The following is a 21,939-nucleotide window of genomic DNA, read 5'->3' as shown; positions in this document are numbered from 1 at the left end:
GTAATTTTTAACTTTTCCTAATATGTTTCTCTTGAGTAACTTAGTGCACTGTCAAGTATGATGCTTACTGTTACCAGACTGAACGTAGGCAGGTCTGTGAGCTAATTTAAGTTATAAATGTTGTTGTCAATAGAAAAACTCTTTAGGCCCTGAACATGTTAATTGTATGAGAGACTTGTTACTGCTCTTAAAGTATCCTGAGTAGTCATGAAATGGTGATCAGTTCACTTTTTAAAGAGTTTTTGAGCTACACCTATCTAAAATATTGCTAATACCTGAAGGCGGCTTGGTCAACAATGGAGCTTATTTTAAACATTATTAGAATATCAATGTGCCGTATTTAACAGGTAGAACTGATGGTAAGTTTTGCTGTAAAAAGTCAGTCTTTTTTTTTTTCTTCCATCCAGCAGAATTTTAGGGAGATTTGTAAAAAAAGATATTTTTTTTTTTTCCCATTTCAAAGTTTGCAAAAATCTTGGTAAAATGTTATATAAAATGAATTTATTACATAATTGAAAAAAAAAGCAATAGATGTACTGAGTAGATTTAAGACACTGATGCAATACAGTTGAAGCTTGAGAAAAGTCAACAGCAAGCAGTCATTTGGCTACTAGCAAGCCTGATGTTATTTCAAGCATGAGTCTGAAGTTCAAGTTTCTGTAAAGACCTATGAGTTTTTCTAGCAGACTGTTACGGCTACAGATTTTTGCAAATCTATTTTCTTTGGATGAGTGCTTTCCAAAATGATCTTCCAGTCTGTTATAAAAAACCAGCAACTCATGTTTCCAAAAAGTAGGAACACAACACACACTAAGCGGGGGAGACCTGGCTAAAGGAGAAAGTCTGGAAATAGTTCTTCTGAGAGTTGTCATTTTACCATTTTTCTGATATTGTTGGGCAGATCAGACAGATGACAGTCCTTCCCAAATCACCCATGTAACTGACATGTTACATCCTTAAGAGAAATTAAATGAAGTGGTATCTATCATTGTGGTGACACATGCCACATTATATCCTTCCTCTTTCAAAACAGTTGTTTCCTTTATACTGTTTGGCACAGTTCGCACTTTTATGATTTTTATGTAAAGTATTCTAAAAAGTGACTATTGAGTGAGGATACTAATTTTTTAGAAGTATGGAAATGAAGGATTATTTTTTTTCTGTGTTTCTTTTTCTTTGGAAGGAAATGGCCTTAACAGCAGAAAATATGTTTTGAATCGTTTTCATAGATATTTCTAAGCAAATGAATAAAAACAAACACAACAAAAGTAATACTTTTCAAAGCGACTGAACTCTGTGTTCAGACAAGCCCTGGGATCTGAAATCTTGCTGTCAATCAATATAAATCAGCCATGTGTAAACAATTTTTAAAATAGTATTTAGGCATATAAATGTGGACACAGTCAAGTACTAAATCCCGTTTTCAATTTTGCCTAGCTCCAGAGGTAAATGTGTTTAAGCAGATTTTTTTTTTTTAATTAAACTTACTGTTTACTTACTTATCTGCACTGTTAGATACCTGAATGCATTTGAAAACATGACTCTGGACATCTAAGTATCTTTTTGCAGAAAAACATGACCCTCTTTTAGATTGCAGAAATATTGAGAACATGCAGCATTTTTCTGTGGATTCCCATTAAGGAGAGTCCAACACTACATTAAGAAATAAATGGCCATCCTCTGGGAAATGTGAGCTGCACGCCACATAACTTGTCATGTTTTCACTTCCCCCCTGTTGCTGTCATGAGGGGGTAAACATACTTTCTTCTGATCTCCAGAAGAATTGGACTCTGTCAGCTTCCTATATGGTATAAGCATTCCCAGGGAGAATCAATTTGTGGAAACGGGGCAAAACTGTCCAGTTTTCCCCACTCCACTCCTCACATTTACTTGTTTGTCTAAAGGAATGTAAAAGCGTAATTACTTTCATCTGTTACCTGTCAGTTTGCTTAGCCTATGGAATAATGTAAGAGTACATTGCACCCTTATATACCATGCATTGTTTTACTACCTGGCCACACTTTATGTAATTGCTAATAACTTTCTCATTTATATTAGACTTTTTCTGGTCTGTTACAGCATGTAAATGTAAACAATTTTCTCACTCTTCATGCTGTCTTACTTTGAATTTCACTCACGGTTTATGTTAATGGTAATAGTAGGAGATTTTTAATTAACTTTTCAATGTATTTGTCATGAAGTGTAACAATTTAGATTTGTATGTGTATGTGCTGTCTTTATATTTCGGTTGTGTTCAAACTGTTTAATTCACTTATCTCCTTTTAAAGACTGAATTGGAAAATATTGAAGTGACACAAGGAATGTCAGCAGAGACAGCAGTAACTTTTCTCAGCCGTCTGATGGCAATGGTTGATGTACTAGTATTTGCCAGTTCTCTAAATTTTAGTGAGATTGAAGCTGAAAAAAACATGTCTTCTGGAGGTCTAATGCGACAGTGCCTAAGGCTTGGTAAGTCGGCAGACAGTGTGTATTAAATAATTACTTACAAATCAATGAGCTACAGATGGATCAAATAGTGACACATGTAGGAAAGGACTTGTACTGACTATGATGTGGTAAAATAAAAATCCTGTTTATTATTGATTTGATACAGTTTTAAGGTTGATTCAATTTAGGCACAAGAATAAGTTAAAACGTCATGTCTGAAATTCTTCTTTCTTATGTTATTTCAAGTTGTATATATTTTGGGGGAGTAAAAAAATTAAATATAAGTAAGTAAATGGAGAATTTCTTTTTTTCTTAAAACTGCTTTGTTACCTGCCTGTTGCAGGTTTCCTTATACAGTCTCCATGGATTTGGAAGACTGCTTATAGGCTATGTAAGATTAAGAGCATGGGATGCATGTGGAGACTCTGTAGTCCTTAATATATATTGCAACAGTCTGGCACCTCTCTTCACTATTTACTATTTGCTATATACTATTACAATTAATTTAGGGAATTTAAAAATTTATGAATGATTCAAACTATTCTATGCAAACTATATCACTTTATCCTTGTGAACATTAAATTTTGACTGTCATCTGGCATGATCTGTTTTGCTAATGTTATCTCCCACATACTTTTTCATTTCTCAAATTATGAATAATTTTTGTACTCAGATTTTGTCCTGTTATTATTCATACCACTTATTAGGTCATTGATAATTATACTCCTCCTGATATAAAACTTGTGGTTTATTCTCAGTGATCAATTTTCATCAAATTCTAAATTACCACCTACTATTTTTTTTCTATTCTAGCTGTACATAAGTACTTTCAAATTTTAAGTGTTGATAACTGATCAATAACATATGAGAGATCCAGTTCAGGGACTAATAATTTTCAAATTTTAATATGATGATATAGCAGTAAGATAAAACATTTAGTTGTTCAACTAAAGAATGAAATTAGTAAGTCACCATAATGCTTTCTTAGTACTGACAGAGTCTCTAACGTGAGAAGTATGTTGCACTTACTATTTGGACATGGTTATTGACATATCAAACTAGATGTACAGACTGCAAATTGATGTTCTGACTATAATAATGAGAAAATATTCTCATTTGTAGTATTTTCATAACTTCTTTTTAGTTTGTTGCGTGGCTGTGAGAAACTGCTTAGAATGTCGGCAAAGACAGAGAGAGAGAGTGAACAAGACGTCATTAATCAGCAGTAAAACTCAAGACGCTCTTCAGGGTGTAACTTCAGCAGCAGCAACCAAGGTAACCCAGTCTTCAATTACCAACAGCAATGACAAGTCTGTACCACTGCTTTATAGGATCAGAAAAGAATTGTAACTGCCTTCTCAAATATTTGGCAAAAGCTTAGGTTTTTGCTATTAACTGGCTTAAAGTAAAAGTATGTGGGGCGGTTTATTCAAAACAAGAAAAAGTTAACGCAGTAGTATGACTGGAGCAATTTTAAGCAGCTTTTTCACTCTTGCTTGGTCTACTTCAAAGAGCAAGTCCCCTTACTCACATCTGTCATATATACCTGCACAGCTTTTTTAATCTGTCAGGGTGCTTGCAGTTTTGATGAAATCCCGCAATCACATCTTTGTTGGTGGAACACCTGAGTCCCGGTAACTTCGACAGACCTTTGCATGCATATTAGACATCAGTATTTTCTTTCTGATTTTAGTAATGAAACTTGTTTAATATTCAATTACAGCTTAGTTTTTCTAGTTTCATTAATTCATTGTTCATCTTTTTTTTTTTTTTAACTTGTCTACAGCTTTAAGACTTTGAGAGTCCTGAAACTAAAATCTCAAAGAATTTAGCACAGCCTGTGACTAAAATACAACACTGTGTGTGATGTCAAGGATTCCTTTTTTTGTTAATAGATTTTCATTACTAAATTCAGTGGTTTTTCTTCTCTAAAGACTTTTTCAGATAGCATTTACAAACTCAGCGCCTTTCACAATATTATGTCATTAAATCTCACAAAAACATTACATTTCTCCACGTTATCACATTCAGTGCAAAGCAAGTCAGTATAAGGAGACTTTTAGGTGTTTAGGCATCATTTGTAATACATTATCATTTTTTAAAGAAAGCATACTACTCTATGCTTTTGTAATAATAGCAGTTATTCCGTAAGTAGTCTGTAACAATTCACAGTAAAACGAACATAAACTGATTTTTAAAATATTTCTGCTCATCTTTTTTAAATTTAGCACACATTAGAAATAATTTATTGTACTGCTATGAAACAACTGTAATGAGAAATAATGTTTTGTGTGCAAATTATCATCTTAACTCTGGGAAGAGACAGTTGTTCTGAGGTACTGGGAAGATGTAACAATTTATATCTAAATAGTATGAAGACAATAATTCAAAACATTGCTTTATTTCTAGAATCCTTGTCTGAGTATTATGTTGGAAGTATATTGGTAGCAAAAAAGCATCTAAGATTGATGCAATATCTAAAAAAAGCATCAAATTAAGGTTCTAACAGAAATGCTTTGATATTTGGGGGGGTAAAAAATCTCACTACTTCTTATTTTTAGACTCCCCTTGAAAATGTCCCTGGCAATCTTTCTCCTATAAAAGACCCTGATAGGCTTCTTCAGGATGTTGATATTAATCGTCTACGAGCAGTTGTTTTTCGTGATGTGGTGAGTAATGTGTGCTGTAATTCTTTCTTCTGCAAAATTATCACTTATATTTTGAAAGAGATTTTGATTGTACTGGAATTAAAAATATCCTTCGTATCCTTGCACTTCATATATTATCTGCAAACCATCTGCTCGTGGTTTTGTAACTACCAGCCACTTTCTGCACTTTAAAATTATACTGGTAAGCCTTTTGAGATTAGTAGCTAACTGTGTTTAACAGTCAGACTTGATTTTATATTAGCCAAATAATCCCAGCCAGAATAAATCAGTTATGACCTATGTTGATTACAACTCTCAGAGCAGAATCAGGCCTCTAGACTGAAAAACCCCTTGACTCCACAGTCCCGAAGGTTTGTGTAGTTGCCAAATTACCTGTAAGATTCCGTACTTAATACATGCTGTGTGCATAGTACTCCACTGAAAATCCATTAAATCTTCTACGTAATCCATTTACTACTATGTTAACAGATGGAACGTTTCAGAAAGCTGTTATTTATAAAGCCTTGTGATGATCTTGTGTGAAAATTCCATGGAAATGCCTGATATTATAATCTGTTCCTTTTTCTCCAACACAGGATGACAGCAAACAGGCTCAGTTCTTAGCTTTGGCGGTAGTCTACTTTATTTCCGTTCTGATGGTCTCCAAATACCGCGATATACTTGAACCACAACGAGAAACTGCAAGATCTGGGAGCCAGGCAGGTAGAAATATCAGACAAGAAATAAATTCACCAACAAGTACAGGTACATTTGTTTTCTTCAAATTTTATTTTTCTTTTTGATATGCAGATTTTTTTTAGAACTGTATTTATTTTACAACAAAGTATTTTTAGTGAATAGCTTAAGATCCTAATAGGAAATTACTTGCTACTCTTCCTCTATAATAATTCAGTTCTTTAACATACAGTGGCAGATTTCAGTTATTCTGTATATTTGCTTACAGGGTATAACTAATTTTCATTTGCATATTGCTTTTTTATGCCTTTTTTTCTTTAATTTGAAAATAATTAAAAAGAAACAAGGTGCCTGATGGAGTTAAAGCTGTGAAGTAAAATGTAGTTGATCAGCACAACTTCCTGAATCTCTTATTTGTTAATAAGAACAGATATCTTTAACTCTATACTATGAAATGTATAAACAGCAAACAGCTGTTTGCCCACGTGAGCTCCTTTTGTTTGAATGAGGAGGCTTTTGCAAGTGTAGTGGTGGAGTGCTTTCTTGGAGTCCTGCTGTGTTGGTGCTTGCATTTAAAAGCCTATGGAAACAATATAATAAAAAGAAAGCATTTCTATTGCCTTCTTTGGCTGAACTGTTTGTGATTTTTTTTTTAGTAGTAGTAGTGGTTTTTACTAGCATGTGTTCTTCAGCCTGAGGGAGAGGGAGTCTGTTAGCTGTCAGAACCCGTCAGAAATTAGGGATCCAAACATTACCCCGCTTTGTTTCAAATATTTTACACTGTCAGTTCAGTAGGTTTTTCCAAGTCTGATTGGATTGATTGTAACTACCTTCTGTGTTAAAAGAGCTGAAAACAGTAACTGAATTTGTCCGTGAAGCTTTTTATGTATGTTTTTCTTCTTGTTTTGATTTTTAATTACTTTCTTCATTTATGGAGTTGCTAATTTTTATTCTTCATAGAATTTATCTTCCAGTTTGTGTCATATTTACATTTAGTCATTATTTTCTGATTCATCATGATGTTTTAATTTACTACTTATACATAATTTTTAAAGTATATGTGCTTGTAGGCTTTCCATTTTAAATATACTACATGAACGTAGTCAATTATGAGAAATCATAATTTTTTCTGCCTTCCTAGTTATATGTTATGGTTCTGCACTAAGAAACTGCTATTATCAGTGAACTATTTCACCCATGATTGTCTTGCCTGTGTGCGTGTGTGTGTATATATATATATCTGTCTCTCTTTTTCCCCATGAACGTTGCTCTTGAAGTGCCCAAATAATAGGTATGCTGTTTCCTATCTCTTGATACAGAACTTGTTTTCTTCCTTTAGAAATGCATTTTTTGTTGATAATACCATATTTGCATGTTTCAATGAGATAGGATATCTGTCATGGATCCACAGTGGACCAGGCCACACATGAATACTAGCTGGCTCACATTTGATTCCATGATTTTCTCCACAGTTGTGGTCATACCATCTATCCCTCACCCAAGTTTGAACCATGGATTCCTTGCCAAGTTAATTCCTGAGCAGAGCTTTGCCCACTCATTTTACAAAGGTAATATTAACATCATCTCCTAACCTGTTTGGGTGTTCTTATTTAATGTAATGTAACTCAAGAACTAACTGTGATGTAATTGTTGATAAATAAGTATACGCCTCAGGTTACATGGAGATCAGACCTGATGATACCTTTAAAACTTTAACTTCCTGCCTACATTTCTCTAGGAAATCTCTTTCCCACTTTTACTACCATTTATTAACTTTACTTATTATGAAATAAAATAAAATTCAAAAAAAAGTAGTCAGGAGGAGGGAATGGATGTAGAAAACTTTAAATGCTTTTGGTTTGTGGTTTTTCTGCTACAATATTAGGTCCATAAAAATAAAATCAGGCCTATTCTAAAAATATTGCATACCATATAAAGTACGTAGTCATTTTGTAGTATTCCCTTTCCCCATATCTTTTCCTGTTCTTTTGCCTTCCTTTCTTGCTTTTTTCTTGCCTTCTTGATGGTATGTAAACTTCTGATATTGTATGTATTGTGAATTATTTTATGCCTGTTAGTTAATGTGCTGTGCTGTGCTTTTCTTGAAGGAAACCACTTTTGTGACCAGAGCAACTATTATATGTTTTGGGCCTGATTTGTTTTGTTTGTTTGTTTGTTTTAATAGATACTATATAATGTAGGGAATATGTTTCTCAGATGTCATTACTTGGAAAAGAGAGGGTTACCTGAGTGTAACTTTAGCCAAGTTTGCATGTACATTTCCCCATTTATTTGCATGCACTGTGCTGCAAATACAGAAATGTAAAATAGGTTAAAAAATTTAATCTGATAAAAATGTTCTTGGATTGAAAAATCTCAATGGGTAAAAGGATTGATTTATAAAAAGCTTAAGAGATTTAAAATTGCATCCTGTTTATAAAGAACAGAAATAGTTAACTTCCTACTTTAGTAATAATGCAACTTATGTTTATCATACGCTGCTCTGGGAGCATTATGTTAAAATACTCATTACATCAACTTAAACTATCACTACATAATCTGGCATTTCTTAAACTTTGTGTGTGCATGTATGTATATTATAAATTGCTTTAAATTCTAACAACTAGTAAGCAAGGGTTTGTGATTTTGATCAATAAGCCTATTGTCTGCAATCCAAAGAAAAAAAATTATTTTGGATCATTCAATTTGCTGATGTAAAATTCTTTCTTGTGACATAGTTGCATTTGTATGATTTAATCCATCGTTGATAAAAAAAGGAATCATTTGCTCTTAGTTCAGAAGAGTACTACAGTACTATGTGGTACTACAGAATAAACCCCTAAAACTTCATTAAATATTGCTTTTTCATCTTTTTTTTTTTTTTTGCATTTACAGCATGTTTCTGTGTATCAGGCATAGGATATTTTATTTTTAACCACCTTTGCTTGAAAATTGGGATTGGTTAGACTGCCTCAAAACACAGTTATTTAAAGACATTTTAATTGTTATTACATTTAATACAATAAAAATAAATTATGCAACATAAATGAGATTATATTGCTATTTGTACAAAGCTTGACATTTGACGTAATGGGTGGCAAAAGGAGGGGAAAAACAAATAGTTTTTCTTCTTATCCACATGTAGTACATGAATAAAATATACGTAACGAAAGCAGAAAAAAAGTTTAAGAAGAAATGGGGGCAGCCATACGAACTCACCAAAATATTTCAGATAAAGCATTTTTTTAAGAATTGTGTCTTCTATACTATTGTCTATAGTACTTGTTTTAAATTGAGTTCACGTAAAATACAGTTTTGTTTTTAAAATAATTCAACAGAGCTATAGTAAAAGTGTGAGCAGGATACAGAAGAAAAGTGTTTCGGCTTTAGAAACAAATTATTCAATAAAGAAAATATTATCTGTAGCTAGTTATTTTATTTGTTGATATCATCACATCCTTCAAGGTTTTAACTCTGTGACGTCTCAGCCTCTTATACCTAACTGCTTCACCCATTAGAGAAGAAAAATGTTTCTGCTTTTTACATTCTGAACCCAGTTCCTCAGTTTTGAACAACATTAGCAGGAAGTGAAATGAAAAAAAAATTGCCAACACTGTCAGAAAAGGCTAAAAGTCAAAGCCTATTTTGTCGTTTCAAGAATCTTTCGTTCCAGTGGCTAAGCCCAATTGGTTTCCTTCTAGTGATCTGACATGCTTTCAGATGTTGGCAGCAAGCATGTAATATTTGAATATTATTTTAAATTTTAAGGTATTTAAACATATTATAGAGTAGTTTAATGTAGCATTTAAAAGTAAATACATATTTTTAAAGCAAAATCCTATTTATTAAAAAATGGATAAAAATTCAGTTATTACATGGAAGTAAAGCCTCTGTATTTTATTCATTGCACATGACACTAAATAATGTAAAGGATTCATTCTTTGTCAGTCCAATTCAGTATAGCAAATTGTATCTTTATTGTTAAAACTGTACAAGATTTCTTTGGGACAGATCTCTATGAATTAAGAGAGAGAGATTGGCTGCTTGAAAGAAATCTATTTTTAGTAGATGGAATCTAATTATCTGACCAGGAAACTTGTGGGGGGAAGGGTAAGATTAGGAGTAGGTATATTACCGGTATTTAAGGTATTGATTTGTTCGTAGTGATGCTTCTTTTTTTTCCTTTACATGGGACAATACCTTTCATTAAAATACATTTAAGGCTGTGTGAGACCCTACTTGTTTCAGGCACATTACAGTATGTGATTGGTGTGTGCTTCTTATGAGTAGCTACACTTGGTGTCAAGTGCAGGTTACAGGAAATTTAAACATCATTGTACTTGATATGAAACTTTTAGGTTCTCATCATGTACAATGTTGACCTTTGCCTAGTTTATTGACGATATTATATATGAATAAAATGTAGTATTGAAATAAAAGACTTTAAAATATGCTTTGCAGGGAAATATATTCTACCTTTACTTACAAATGTTTGTAGGTGGTAAAATAAGGATTTAATGTTTCTTTTACTGTTAATCAAATATTGTTCACAAGCTATGTTATCTTATGGTGCTTAAAGGAGAAAGGACACACCCAGGAAGGAAAAAATAAACTGATGGTGCCCATGACTACCATTTAACAATAAAAATGTTTATTTCTTTGTAATGTTCTATACTTCTGTATTTTTTTTCTTTCTAAGCTGATCCATGGGGAGGAGAAGAGTGTGTCTCTATCTGTAGATTTACTGCTTGTCATAAGTTTGTCACAAGTGCTTGGTAGGTTTCTCCTACTAGTTTCTGATAACTTTAAAGGGTCTGCAGTACTTCAAAAATAGTCTGTGCTTAGTCAGACAAAGCAGAACTTGCAAAATGAAAAGAAAGCTCCCTCTTTTTTCAGTTTAGGGCATATATAGTATTACTCTTTGGAGTAATTTATTATGACGGTCTCAAAGAAAATAGCAGATCAGAACTATTCTCTTGCACCTGAAGGATGTCTGAGAAACACAGTCCTACAAAAGTAAATGTTGCCAGAGAAACACAGTCCTACAAAAGTAAATGTTGCCAGACTTGCTTATTTCTGTTCACAATACCAAAGAATTAGAATGAGTTAGACTTTTGGGGTGTCAGATGGCTCCGTTTCTCTGCATTTGTGAAGATTTCAAAATGGGGACTTTAAACCAAGAATTATTTAAATGGAAGAGCCTGACAAGTGGTCTAAAAAGTTGCCTGGCCTACAGTGCTTTTTGGTTCATCAGATTTCTTCAACTGACTCTAATGAAGAGTTCTTAAACATAATTAAAATATGGAGGTGTAGTAAAGATGGGAATAGCATTAAAAATGTCTTTGCCAGAAGGGGAGAGTTGTTTTCAGCTGACTAGTCAAAGATGATAGCAACACTAGTCAAAGATGATAGCAACATTCTTTATCATTCTCACTATCTCTGTGACTGTGGGTATTGCAGTATGACCAAAAGCTCTGTGCCAGATTTTCAGTTTTTATCTTGAAATCATCAGTCATATGTGAGTTGTACTTTCTGGAAAATATCAGTAGTGAATCAATGTCTGAGCTAGTCATCCCAGACTCCCTTTGTAATAGGTGGAGAGAAGTTAGGGCACATTTAGGGTACAATTCATCTGGCCTGCTTTAGAGATCTACTTAAAAGAGAGATAAACTGGGCACTAGAAATCCCAACTATAGGTGTCATTGTAGACCTCTGCCTTGGTCAGATTGATCGTGACTCCTTTGACTAGGCTTAACTGAACTCCAGACACAAAACTTGCTTTATGACAAAAGCTGGCATGAAATTCTTTGATCTCAGGCACTGAATCCAGTCTAATGACATTATGTGCCTTAGTAATATCCCCATCCCATAGATAGCTATAATTTTTACATACGTGTTCATAGATACATATTCTTCTTTATGAGTACTACATGTATATGGTTTGAAAGTAGGAACTTTATATCCATCTAAACAATTACATGTCTTCAACCTAATGATTGGCAGGCATGTTCCCTTTGTACCCGGCATCTAATAAATCTGAGCAATGCATATCATTGTCCCTCCAATAGCCCCTTATTTCTTCTCTACCTATCTAACAGTGTGCAATGCCACTAATCTGCACCTTCCTCGATTGTAAAGTAGTTTTGAATACTGATTTGCTTTGTTGTGAGGTTGAGGGGTTTTTCAGTTTTGTTCTTTTGTTTTATAAGTATTCAAGTCTCCTTTTTTGCCTGCTGAGTGCTTGGGATCCTCGAAGGAGACTCTTCCTTGCAGTCTGAAGTACTAGCAAACCCTTTTATAAAAATCTTTGCTTTTCATCTTTAGCAACATCTTCCACAAAGATCTTGTGTGAGAAATCCTAGCTGTGCTGTATTTAGTAGGGAAGCAGTGCTAGAGCTTAATCTCTACTCATGGTGATGGGACATGATTTCAAGTCCTTTGAAAAGCTTCCTTTCAAATTCAGTAGGAAGAAGGTAGTCCCAGTAAGCAAAGCTACTTCCCGTGGAAGGCAGACAAGCTTCTTCTGTTTTACTTTGCAAACAAATAAATGAAATTAATCTCATCATCAGAGGAGGTTCAGGTCTTTGTAGGAAGGTTATCAAGACTCTTATAAGGCATCTAACTTAATGGCACATTCTGAAAGTGGAACCTGCCAGTTCCCACAGCCATTTTAAGATAAAATTGTATTAGTCAAGATATCATTAGTGGTCTTTACCTTTGTCCCTTTGGTCAGCAAGAGCTACCCTTGTGAACTGCATAAAATGCTGATATTTGTATTTCTGGAATGGCAGCAATTGGAATAGTTTAGAAAATAATATTTTGTTCTCAGTTGATTTCTCTGGTAAGATAGGGATATTTTCCCAAAATTGGTATGAAAATATCTCTGTTATTTCTGGAAGGTGTGGAAGTCAAGACTGAAAAATTGAGAGTAGCCCTTTCTCTTACCAGGTAGGGGGTAATCAGTACATATCTTGAGAGTAGAAATATCTTGTCATTGGAATAAGACACAGGAGAAATAGAGGAGCATGGTATCTTCTGTTAATAGCAGCTAATCAGCCTTATTATGTAAAACCAAGTAACCTCTCTAAATTACAGCTACAAATTTGAGGTAGTTTTAGCTATGGTGGTCAGGATCACTTAAGATGAGTTTTCTCAATTCTGGTCATTATTGAAGTTATCCTTGCTTACCTTGAAGGTTTATTGTACTACTGTTTCTTTCAACAGTGCTTCCACATCTCCAGCAGTGGAAAAGTGTGAATAATCTTTTTTTACACTTCAGCTGGCAGCCTGTTAATTTCTGAGAACACAATTAATGTTAACCAAATAATGGAAAGATATTTTCGATTGAAAATTGATGTTTTCACTTAGGAAACACTTAGGAGTGTTTCAGAAATGAAAGCATTGCAACAGTGCAATTCACCTTATAACATATTGTGGGAAGAAAATCAGTATGTAGCTTATCACAACATTTTATCAAAAATGGATTGGCTTTTCAACTCCCTTGATATCACTGTCTGTATTTTTCCCAAAGCACTGTAAATGAACAGATTTCTTAAAGGTATGTGCTGTGGATGGACTGAAAGCTATTGATTTTTTTTCTTGATGGAACAAACTGTATTAAACAGTTGCAGAAATAGCTTTTTTTCTTTGAAGATAAGTAAAGCATTAAATTCTTCTGATCTCATAGATGTACAGTACTCTGGGTGTTGTGCATTGCTACACTGTTGTTTGTATTCCTAATGTAGTAGCATAGAGATTTCCAGCCTATTTTTAAACTAAATATTTTGCCGAAGGGTAGAGTCTAACTATGCAAAGTGGACTAAAAGACTGATTTTCCTTGCCTGTCAAAATATCCTTTGCCTCCACAAAATCCTGACAAAATTCGTGGCTCCATCTTCCTCAAAATCTAGCTGTATATATGTTTTCAAGAAACTGGGTGAAATGTTGTAAGGGACATGGATGATAATCATGAGAATCATAAGAAAAATTCTACTGAATTTCTGCCTGCTGCTCAAAATTATCATATTGCTTTCCTGATGAAATATATGCTACCTATTCCAACTGCCTCTGAGAGTACGTACATTTGAAGATCATGGGATAGTAATAAATACATCTTGATCTAATATTTATTGTCCTTCACCACCTACTTAAGGCATCAGAAGAGAGGTTTGCACAGATATTTCATTATTAATTTATCGATCATTATGTATGCATGAAGCAGTTGTAATAGGTTTTTTTGTAAAGTAGTAATAATTATTTTCATTTGTACAAATTACAGATGTTTTAAAAGTTCTTTGATTTTTCAAAGAAATGCTTAATATAAAACATTTTTAGTATCAGTTTCATCATATCTATGGAACATACTTATGCTTCACTGTTAATTTTTGTGGCTGGATGGTGTAACCTAGGGGACAGATTTTTTTTTTAAAATCACTTTTGCAAGAAACGTCTAAACACAAAAACATCATCTTTCTCAGAGAGGTTCAGAAATGCAGATATTAATCTATTTTTTCATTATGGTTTTTTTTAATTTACAGAAGACAAACATAGAAAAAACAAAAAATTAGAAACTGACAAAAACTAGGGAAATTCACCTAGAAAAAAATACGTATTACCATATTGTTCCTAATTTGTATTTGTTTTTTGTTTCAAATGTAAACAGCTGTTTTTATACTCTGAAGTTGACATTTCTTTAATACAACTTTTCATTTTCTTAAATTTATTTTATCTTAAGTCTTTTTTAGCTAATGCCTTGGTAATGCATTGTTTTAGGGCTGGTGACATTTTGTTTGGCAACCACGTAATCAATCAGACTGATGTACAGATGTCTTATCTATCAAGTACTGAGTGAAAGAGGTTTGATTAGTAAGGAAGAATCAAGACATTGATTAAAGACATTGCCTAAACAGATCAAGAGTTATGTCTGTCATAAGTGGCTTTTTTAATACTCTTTCTTTGGTCAAGGTAGAAGGAGCTGCCCTGTGTGTCTGCCTGAGTCCAGGAGTGATAGTGGGGAAAGAAACAATTTATAAGACTTTGAGCAAATAGAAGCAATTTCCAGTGAGCAAAAAGAGAAGACATGGACAGATGTCCAGCTGTGAAAAATGGCTGATAACTGTCCTCTGCCATGCAGGCTCTTCATCACTTCCCAACCTTGATTTCCCCACCCTAAGTCTCTCCTGGTCCATTTCTTTCCCATTTCAGAGTCTCTCTCTTTTTCCTGCTCCAGAGCTACATCCTTCCTCCCCACAAATCCGCTCTGGCTAAAGGGAAACTGCCTCTGTCTTAAATCTCCTGTCTCAAGATCTGCGCCCTTCCGATTGCTAATCCACCCCAGAATCTTTCATATCTGACCTTCCCAGTCCCTCAGTTTTCAGCTGTGCTCCCTCTGCCCTCAGCCATTCATGTCAGAGCCCTGGGGTATCCCCACTTGTGGCTTTCACTCTTCCCAGCCAGATGCTGCCATGGCATGCACTTTATTTCCACCTCTTCACGTGCACGATTTCTGGCACTCTGTTAGACAGACAGAAGTGCTACGACACAGTATAAATTTCCATTGCAACTCCGTTCTTGGTTACTCGTTTCAATGTACTTTTAAATCAGACCCTTATTACTCTTTGATTCTGTCCCTGTACTTAGTTTGTCATCTCATTTTAGTTGTGCTGCTTCTCATATATGAAAACTAGTAGATTGATGTGGCTATGAAGAATTTTTTCGCTCTCTCTTTATAGCCTGGAGCTTAGGAATTGATTAGTTGACTCTGCCACCTGTGGAGCAAGCTATAATATCACTGCCTGGTTGGATTGAAAGCATTTTCAGCTTGTAGTGTACTGTCCCTGAAAGTTTGTAGAATACTACAAAGGCATCTATAAAAGGCAGCTAATAAGGTTATTATCAATGCCTTAAGATAGCTATACAGAAAACAACTCATAAATTTTCCAGTGCAAGTGCAGACTGCAAGGTGGCAGCAACTCTTATATCAAGATTGCCCCAAACCTTCCGTTACCAAATGTTGCTATATGGTTTGCAGCAGAAATTTGACAATGGTTTGGGATAGTGTGACTTTCAAATAAATTTTCAGCCATATTGTAAGCAGTTAAAAATAATAATTTTCATACTTTTTTACTTTTGAAAAATTTCAGCTGATTTTTATCCAGTAGGGAGGTTTCAGATTAAAAAGAAAAAAGACAGTAGGAATATAAACACAATTTTTCCATTTTTTTAATAATAAATAAATATTAGAAGCAAAATATTTTGTGTTGTCTTTTTTTTTATAAAGGCAAAAATGTATATGTTTACCACAGGCATTAAATGTCTCATTATTTAGGTAATAAACATGGGGTTTTTTTGTATTTTTAGGCATTTGGAAGTAGTGCAAGATCTGTTTAAGTAACTCAGTAGGTTAAAACAATTACAATACACTTCATAAATCACAAGCAAACAAGATATTTTAGGGGAGGAGTGTGACGGATGAGGTCACTAGATATACAATATGTCATTTAGTTAACTTAAGCCCATATTTTTCCCATAATGTACTAGATGAACTCATTAGTTACAATGAAAAACAGTAAGAAAGAGGCATCTGGCTTCCAACTGCCTGTTTCTGACAGGGTTAAGATCGCTAGGTCTAGTAATGTTTCTGCTTTGTCTACTGACATGGCCTTGTGCTGCAGAAAACTGATGAGGTTTGCTGAAAATTTACAGGCTTACTGTCACAATGTTATAACATAGACAGATGAAATCAGTTATATTTTTGCTTCTGTTCATGTTTATCATTTTGCTAAATTGTTTTAAGTATTTTGGATTTTTATAAAAGCATATGCATTACCGGTTTAAGATTTCTAGTAGATAACATTATGAATCAGTATTCAGTACTGATTCTTTATTCCTGAATTCTGAAGGCTACAGCAGTGCTATGACACCATATAAATGAACATAGAATAAAACTTGTGGATATGCAGTACTGTAACTAAAATTGGTTGGTTTTTGTGACCCATGCTCAGGAGTTTATAATTTACCTAAAATAGTACTAATAATGCTGATCCAGAAGGTCTTATAACATGTCTTTTCAGACATATTTATCTGAATTTCACAAATACTAATTTACTAGTATTCTTATTTGAGGGGCAATTATTAATCAGTTTTATCTGTTCTGAATTTATTTTCCTTTGATTTACAAAAAGTCAATTGGACCTTTTAAACCCTTACTCATTTAGCTTGCTTGATGTTTTAAAAATGAGAGTTAAAGCATTTGGTATAGGTAGTTTTTCGAGATTGTTATTCATGGTGATAAATCAGACGAAGCTTAATTGACTTAGTGCAGTGTATTCATATAGATACTAGAGACACAATAAGAAAAGTAAAGATACAAGTCTAGTTTCTGTGGAAATGAAGTATCCATACACTTATCTGTATATACAATAACTTCTCGATATTTTTTCCTAAATCATTTTAATTAGTGTTATGTATTGTATAGTATGTCATATCTAAATTCTATATCCACAAATTTAATTTTCCTTCCATTTTTTACTTCAAATGATACAATCCTCTAGGCATTTTATTCTCATTTGGGAACAAAGGATTACAAGGCACATGCAGAGTAATTAAGTACAGTCCTATTTATAGAGTCTTGAAATTAGTTCTGATTTTTGAACTTGCTACTCTAACTGGAAGGCTATTCCAGAACCTTAATTCCATAGTGATGGCTGTCACTTCTCAATCTAAATGTATTCCTGGTGAGTTTGTACTCAGTTTTTCTCATGCCAACTCTTCCATTTAGCTTAAATCCTTTTTCTGGAGTTTGCATCCTGAAAATGTATAATAGCTGTTGTATACCCTCTCAGTATTAGTTTGGCCAGACTATATCAGGCAATCTTTTTTTCTGCAACAGTCGATCACTGTGGGTCTCCATAGTGGCACTTCCATCTTCCTCAAATATAACAGCGTACACAGTATTCCATAATGAACCCTACCAAAGCCTTCTCTAATGCCAGTAATACTTAACTACTGCAGGAGCTATTTCTTCAGAAAAGTTTGGAATCACATTTGCCTTTTCCATGGCAGTGAATAGTTACCAGTGATTGATGTATCCAGGTCCTTCTCTCCAGTCATTTCCAGTTGATGAATTCCAGTTATAATGGGAATCTCTGTGTTAGTCGCTGGATGCATAGCTTTTCACTATTAAATGTAATTTGCAGTTCTGTCATAATGCCTTCTTATAACCATCCTTCTGTACATCAATTGTACCTTGTAACTTTGTCATCAGCAAATTTCACCAGAATATTTTTACTTTTTCACCTGAAATCTTTATTAAAATTTTAAATGAGAGAACTCCCATGGTAGTTTTCCTCAGTCTGATGGTTTTTTCTTTTGCAACTATTTGATGACTCCTTCTTAGCCAGTTTCTTTTCCCACCTTCTATTAATTTCCAGGTTCTTCTGACTAAATTACTATCTGTTGTGACAACCCCAGCTTTACTGAATTTTATTACACTGGCCCTTATTTTCTTTGAGCAATAAATATTTAAAAAGCTCTTTTAGCAAAGCCATTTTGTAATCTGCCTCATTCCATTCCATTACTATTCTTTACTCCAAAATAAATCCTGAAATCTTGCTTACTGTTGAAGTCTTGTAGTTGTCCAGATAATTTTTTCCCCTTTCTTAAAAACAAAAACCATGTGTGTTTTTCTCCAGTCATATGTTGCTATCTCCACTTACCTGTTTGGCAAAAGTACTTGCTACTAGACCAGTAATTTCATGGACTGTTTCTTTCAAAATTGGTTTGGAGTCAGTTCATTCCCATGATTTTAATACATTAAAATCTTTCTCCTGGTTTAGTTAGGGTATTTGAATTTCCACAACCGCATTTCCATTAGCTTTCCTGTCTTTAGTTTTGTGTTCAGCATTGTTGACCTTAATGAAAATTGAGGTTAGGTGTACTCTAACTTCACCATGTAGTGGACCGTCTTCTTTTTTCGGTGTCCTCTTTTCGTTTACATAATAGTGGAGCCTTACGCTATTTTACTTACCATACATTAAAAGGGCAACGATCTGCTTGACTGGCAGTCCAGTTCTACTCTTCCCTTCAGTTGAGAAGTGTTGTCTTTGTATGGATGAAGTTTAAAGAGACAAACAAGCAGAAAATTCATTAGGACCATTCTGTGGATCAGATGTCCTTCTGTGCCAAATATAGGCAGTACTAAGCAGATACGGATTTTTTTACTTCCTGACCTGGCAGATGCTAAGTGCATTTTATGCAGCTCATAAATCCAGTTTCTACTTCCTGCTTCACAAAGCAGGGTTCATATCTACTTGATATGATGTGTTTAATGCACTTAGGAGAAAGAGAAGAAGGAAGTGGCTTCAGAGTTTATGGCTGTTAAAAGAAGAAAAAAATACTCCTTATAATGGGTTATTCTGCTTTGTATTTTTAAAAGCCTCTTCTGTTCTATTTATATCTGTTTGTTAATACTTGTACACATGAAGAGGTTTACACTACTATTAGTTCAAACACATAAATAGTCTCATACAGAATTTTTTATGTGCGTATGCATACACGCACATTTATGCCCATGTGATAAATATGTAGATATTTTACACCTGACTGTATCAAACAATTGGTAATAAATTATGTGGTTGTTATTAAAGTTACATTGCTGAAGTACATTTTGTTTGGAATAGTCAGAAGGGCAGAGCTTCATCTAAGTATGTTGTAAAATATTTTCCATAATATCTAAGCTGCAAAATCAGAACTGTAAAAAAAAAAAGTGTTCCTATTTCATACATAGGCCAGCTAAATTTTATAATCAAAACAAGTGATCCAATGCAAATAAGATAGTTTGAAAATAAATTAAAAAATCAGTTTGAGTGCAAGCTTTTTGTCATTAAAAATAGCCACAGTCTGTTGCTCTAATAAAATGTAACCCAAAAGATTAATATGGAAGTTATTCACACCTCTAGCTAACTTTCCACTAAGCATAGCAAATTATTCTTGTTTAATGAAGTTGTTGTGTCTCTTTCACTGAAGTAATTAATAGAGGTATGCTTTTCTCGGTTACAAGATGTTGTAGAGTCCGTTTCAATCTGGATGTGTTCCAAAGTCAACAGATTTCATTTGCCCGTCTCTATAAAGCTGTGTTTATTTTGTTCTTAACATTTGCCTGAAAGAATTACAGAATTTTACCTTTTGTGGGGAAGGGGGAGTTATCTAAAGAATCAACAATAATGCTTCTTTTTTTCATTCATGTATAAATAAATTTGTATTCAATGTAATGATATGTGTGTAAAAATGTGTATAATACACATTTTAAACAAAAGACAAAGCAAACAAAAGGTCTAGCAGTTTTCTTTTGAATGCAAGCTTAATATTTGCTGACAGCAATAAAAAGACTAAATTTTATAATAATCCTAAAGCATAAGTGATTGCATTTTTCTCTTCCAGTAGTCTCACAGATCATACAGATATGCAGTCGATAAGTTATGATTTTTAATGTTGTTTTTGCTGGCAGTATTTTGCTATTTGATTACGGTGTGAGTAGTGGGCTGTAATTTCTAAATGTCACTGAGCTTGCATAATGCAACGTCGGGCTCCCTCTTCCAAGCCTTTATATATGCCAAACAGCTGTTGAAAGCAAAATGTTTTGTATGTAAAATGAGTTTTTAAGGTTTAAACTACTAAGATTTGTGGGCTTTCTAACACATTTCTGTCTTGTAAAACCTTATGATCATATTTTTAGGAACAAAAATCAAACTAAGTTATAAATATTGTTCATAACCTCTATTTCACTGCAGAGACACCAACTGCATTTCCAGAAAATATCAAAGATAAAGAAACACCGACACCAGTTGAAGATATTCAGCTGGAAAGCTCTATTCCTCATACAGATTCTGGAATTGGAGATGAACAGATGCAGAATATTTTGAATGGGACAGACTTGGAGACCAGCACAGGCCCTGACGCTATGAGCGAGCTGTTGTCTACTTTGTCTTCGGAAGTGAAGAAATCTCAGGAGAGCTTAACGGAAAGCCCCAGTGAAATCCTGAAACCCGCATCATCAATATCCAGTATCAGCCAAAGTAAAGGCATCAATGTCAAGGAAATACTGAAAAGTCTTGTGGCAGCCCCTGTTGAAATTGCAGAATGTGGTCCGGATCCGATCCCTTACCCAGATCCTGCACTGAAGAGAGAAGCTCAGGCTATTCTTCCCATGCAGTTTCACTCATTTGACAGGTATATGGCTGGATTCATTATATTATATTCATGTAATTCAGAAGTTTGAAGGATTTTTTTTTTTTTTTAAACACGGTTATTCTTATTTTGGTTTGTATTAGACTATGTTAAAAACCAGCTGCATTACTTCTCCTTTTCTTTGTTACCAAAACGGACTGTATGGTATAGACAAAAGTAATTCACCTTGTTTTTCTCTGTCAGCAGTGAATAAAACTCTATGAGGTATTTGGAAAACAAGTGAGGAGGAGGGGTAATATCTGTTGATATAGAACAGACTGTGCTGAAATTCAGTCAAATATTCTTTCAAAGGCTTAAGTCTTAATTGGATCCATCATTGCACTGTTTTCTGGTACTGAAATGTTTTGACCATGGCAAATTGTTTGCATGGTCATGGTGGAAACCAGTTTCCTTTTAGGTCTTTAAACAGCAAATAAGTTCAAAAATTAGTGTTTAAAAATAAACTGGTGAACATTTCCACAAAGAGTTCTTTGTTTCTCTTTTTAGGCTGTAGCTTCCCAGCTTCTAATGAATATACTTTTCTTTAAGTGTCCAGTCCATCTCAGTTATCCTGAACATAGAAGTTGTGATAAGATGTGCAATTGACAACATCCTTCCAGGAGAAGGGTAACCTGATCCATTGTGGGTTCATTCTTAACCTGTGCAAAGAGCTAACTTTTATGAGTGTTGATGTGGTTACATTTTCCAGTATGACAAGATCCCTGCAGTTTCTTCATAAAAATGTTTTTAAAAAGTAAAAAATGGAATCAAGACTTAACTCAAAGGTATGGTAAAACATGTCTCAAAATTTTAAGCAAAGTTGTAGAAATATACTAGTTCATCATGCAGGTACAAGAATTAAAATTCTGGAGGAAATAAAAAATCAAACAAGAAAATGGCTATGTTGTGATTTATGAGAAAA

At 34.0% G+C, this 21,939-nt stretch overlaps 1 protein-coding gene across 1 annotated transcript in view; it reads left to right on the top strand.

Moving 5' to 3' along the window:
- Positions 1–21,939, top strand: part of NBEA (neurobeachin) — a 437,354-nt gene that overhangs the window by 100,954 nt on the left and 314,461 nt on the right. The window contains exons 25-30 of the mRNA XM_009290267.2: positions 2,289–2,469; positions 3,593–3,723; positions 5,010–5,117; positions 5,693–5,861; positions 7,265–7,360; positions 20,582–21,020. Coding sequence (XP_009288542.1) covers positions 2,289–2,469; positions 3,593–3,723; positions 5,010–5,117; positions 5,693–5,861; positions 7,265–7,360; positions 20,582–21,020 — 1,124 coding nt within the window. The remainder of the gene's footprint in view (positions 1–2,288; positions 2,470–3,592; positions 3,724–5,009; positions 5,118–5,692; positions 5,862–7,264; positions 7,361–20,581; positions 21,021–21,939) is intronic.

This window comes from Aptenodytes forsteri, unplaced genomic scaffold (assembly GCF_000699145.1).
Source record: "Aptenodytes forsteri isolate BGI_AS27 unplaced genomic scaffold, ASM69914v1 Scaffold155, whole genome shotgun sequence".
Taxonomy (NCBI): Eukaryota; Metazoa; Chordata; class Aves; order Sphenisciformes; family Spheniscidae; genus Aptenodytes; species Aptenodytes forsteri.
The sequence above is the reverse complement of the archived record's forward strand: the minus strand, read 5'-3'. Positions and strand labels throughout refer to the sequence as shown.